The sequence below is a fragment of the Sorex fumeus genome, unplaced genomic scaffold (assembly GCF_029834395.1).
Source record: "Sorex fumeus unplaced genomic scaffold, SorFum_2.1 ptg000142l, whole genome shotgun sequence".
In the NCBI taxonomy this organism is placed as follows: domain Eukaryota; kingdom Metazoa; phylum Chordata; class Mammalia; order Eulipotyphla; family Soricidae; genus Sorex; species Sorex fumeus.
In genome coordinates, this window is record NW_026606199.1 from 4,450,616 (window position 1) to 4,452,282 (window position 1,667).

At 41.9% G+C, this 1,667-nt stretch overlaps 1 protein-coding gene across 1 annotated transcript; it reads left to right on the forward strand.

Annotated features, from left to right (window-relative positions):
• Positions 1 to 722: 722 nt before the first annotated feature.
• On the forward strand, positions 723 to 1,091 carry LOC130015977 (60S ribosomal protein L37-like). Its single transcript, XM_056106718.1, has one exon. It carries the CDS (start codon positions 745 to 747, stop codon positions 1,036 to 1,038), a length of 294 nt encoding a protein of 97 aa, XP_055962693.1. The 5' UTR covers positions 723 to 744; the 3' UTR covers positions 1,039 to 1,091.
• Positions 1,092 to 1,667: the final 576 nt, after the last annotated feature.

The following is a 1,667-nucleotide window of genomic DNA, read 5'->3' on the forward strand; positions in this document are numbered from 1 at the left end:
GAAGAGCAGCATGGCAGCAAGACAAGAAACAAGTTACACAGAACAAAAGATTGTGTGCAAATCCACATATTAGTCTCAAATTTATGAAACTGCCACCTTTGTTGGTAAAAAATGATTAGATATTGGAAATCTATAAAAAGGAGTCAATGAAATTGGACATAGTTTAAAAAAAAGATAGTTCTTTTGATCTTCACCAGTTTTTTCTGTTGTTGTTGTTTTGTTTTTGGACCATTTCTGGCCGTGCTCAGGATTTACTCTTGGCTCGGTACTTAGGAACTGTATTATGTTCCAGATCGAACCAGGTCAGGAGTTCAGGGTTAGCTGCATATAAGGCAACTTCCGTATCTGCTAGGCTATTGCTGCAGTCCCTGATCTTTACCAACTAAACATTAATATTAAATAAACAGAAAACTAAGAACTTTTGAAACTGCTACCCACAGAATGTCACTGTCCTTACTCTCAGAAGCTCTAGAATTCCAATGTTTCACAGAATGCTGGCATCAACATTTCAATGTGGACTTTATCAGGTTGTTATTCACGGTCAGCCAAAGGTTATCTCCTGATACACAGGAGACTAGACTTCATAGGATTGTTTCTGTCACATATTAGCCGCACACTGTACAGGATGAAGATACCTTAGTAGATAGTGACTTTTTTTTTTGATAGTGACAGTTTTAAGGAGAAAGAAATATGTAAAAAAAAAATCAGAAAATTGAGCTCTTTGGTCCCCGCCATAGAAGCGCGATGACTAAGGGGACATTGTCGTTCGGGAAGCGTAGCAACAAGACACACACGCTGTGCCGCTGCTGCGGCTCCAAGGCCTACCACCTGCAGAAGTCCACCTGCGGCAAGTGCGGCTACCCCGCCAAGCGCAAGAGGAAGTATAACTGGAGCGTCAAGGCCAAGAGGAGGAAGACCACCGGCACCGGTCGCACGAGGCACCTGAAAATCGTGTACTGCAGATTCAGGCATGGATTCCGTGAGGGAACAACGCCTCAACCCAAGAGATCAGCTGTTGCAGCATCCAGTTCATCCTAAGGATTTCAGCAATTAGTATGAATAAATGTTCTGGTTTAAAAAAGATCAGAAAATTGAGATAGAGCTCTATTTCAGAGACAATAAAGAAGACTGAAAGTCTTTCCATTTATAAATCTTCCCAGTAAGATAAATATGTCATAATCATCATCATGGCTTACGCATGATTTTGTTTGTAATAGTTTCCCAGGACCCTGTATGGAAATCTCTCACAGTTTTAGTGATTTCAGGGTTTTTTCAAATAATCATCTGGTGTGAGCATACTCTGATTGCTACCTTAATAAAACAGAAACACATGCCAGGGAATTGTGTGCATGTGATGTTGAAGAGGCAGCAGTGTCTGGCCCTTTCCTTATCTCGTCCTCTTGCTCCAGTGATCCAACAAGAGGGAATCCAACACTCCTGGAAGTTGAAGGACAGTTCTACAGGCATTTCTGAACCTGAGGAGTATAGGAAAATAGTTTTTCCGAGTATGGGGTTAAATTACAACCTCAAGAGTATATTCTCTGACCACAATTCCACAATCACCCTAACAGGCATCAGGTGAAAAGATCTGTGGGAAGGGTCAGAAAGATAGTAAAGGGGCTAAAGCGCCTGCCTTGCATTGGCCTAGGTCAATCCCCAGAACCAGA

Coding starts and splice junctions, on each gene's coding strand:
- LOC130015977 (XM_056106718.1), top strand. CDS start 745: ATGACTAAGGGGACATTGTCGTTCGGGAAGCGTAGCAACAAGACACAC.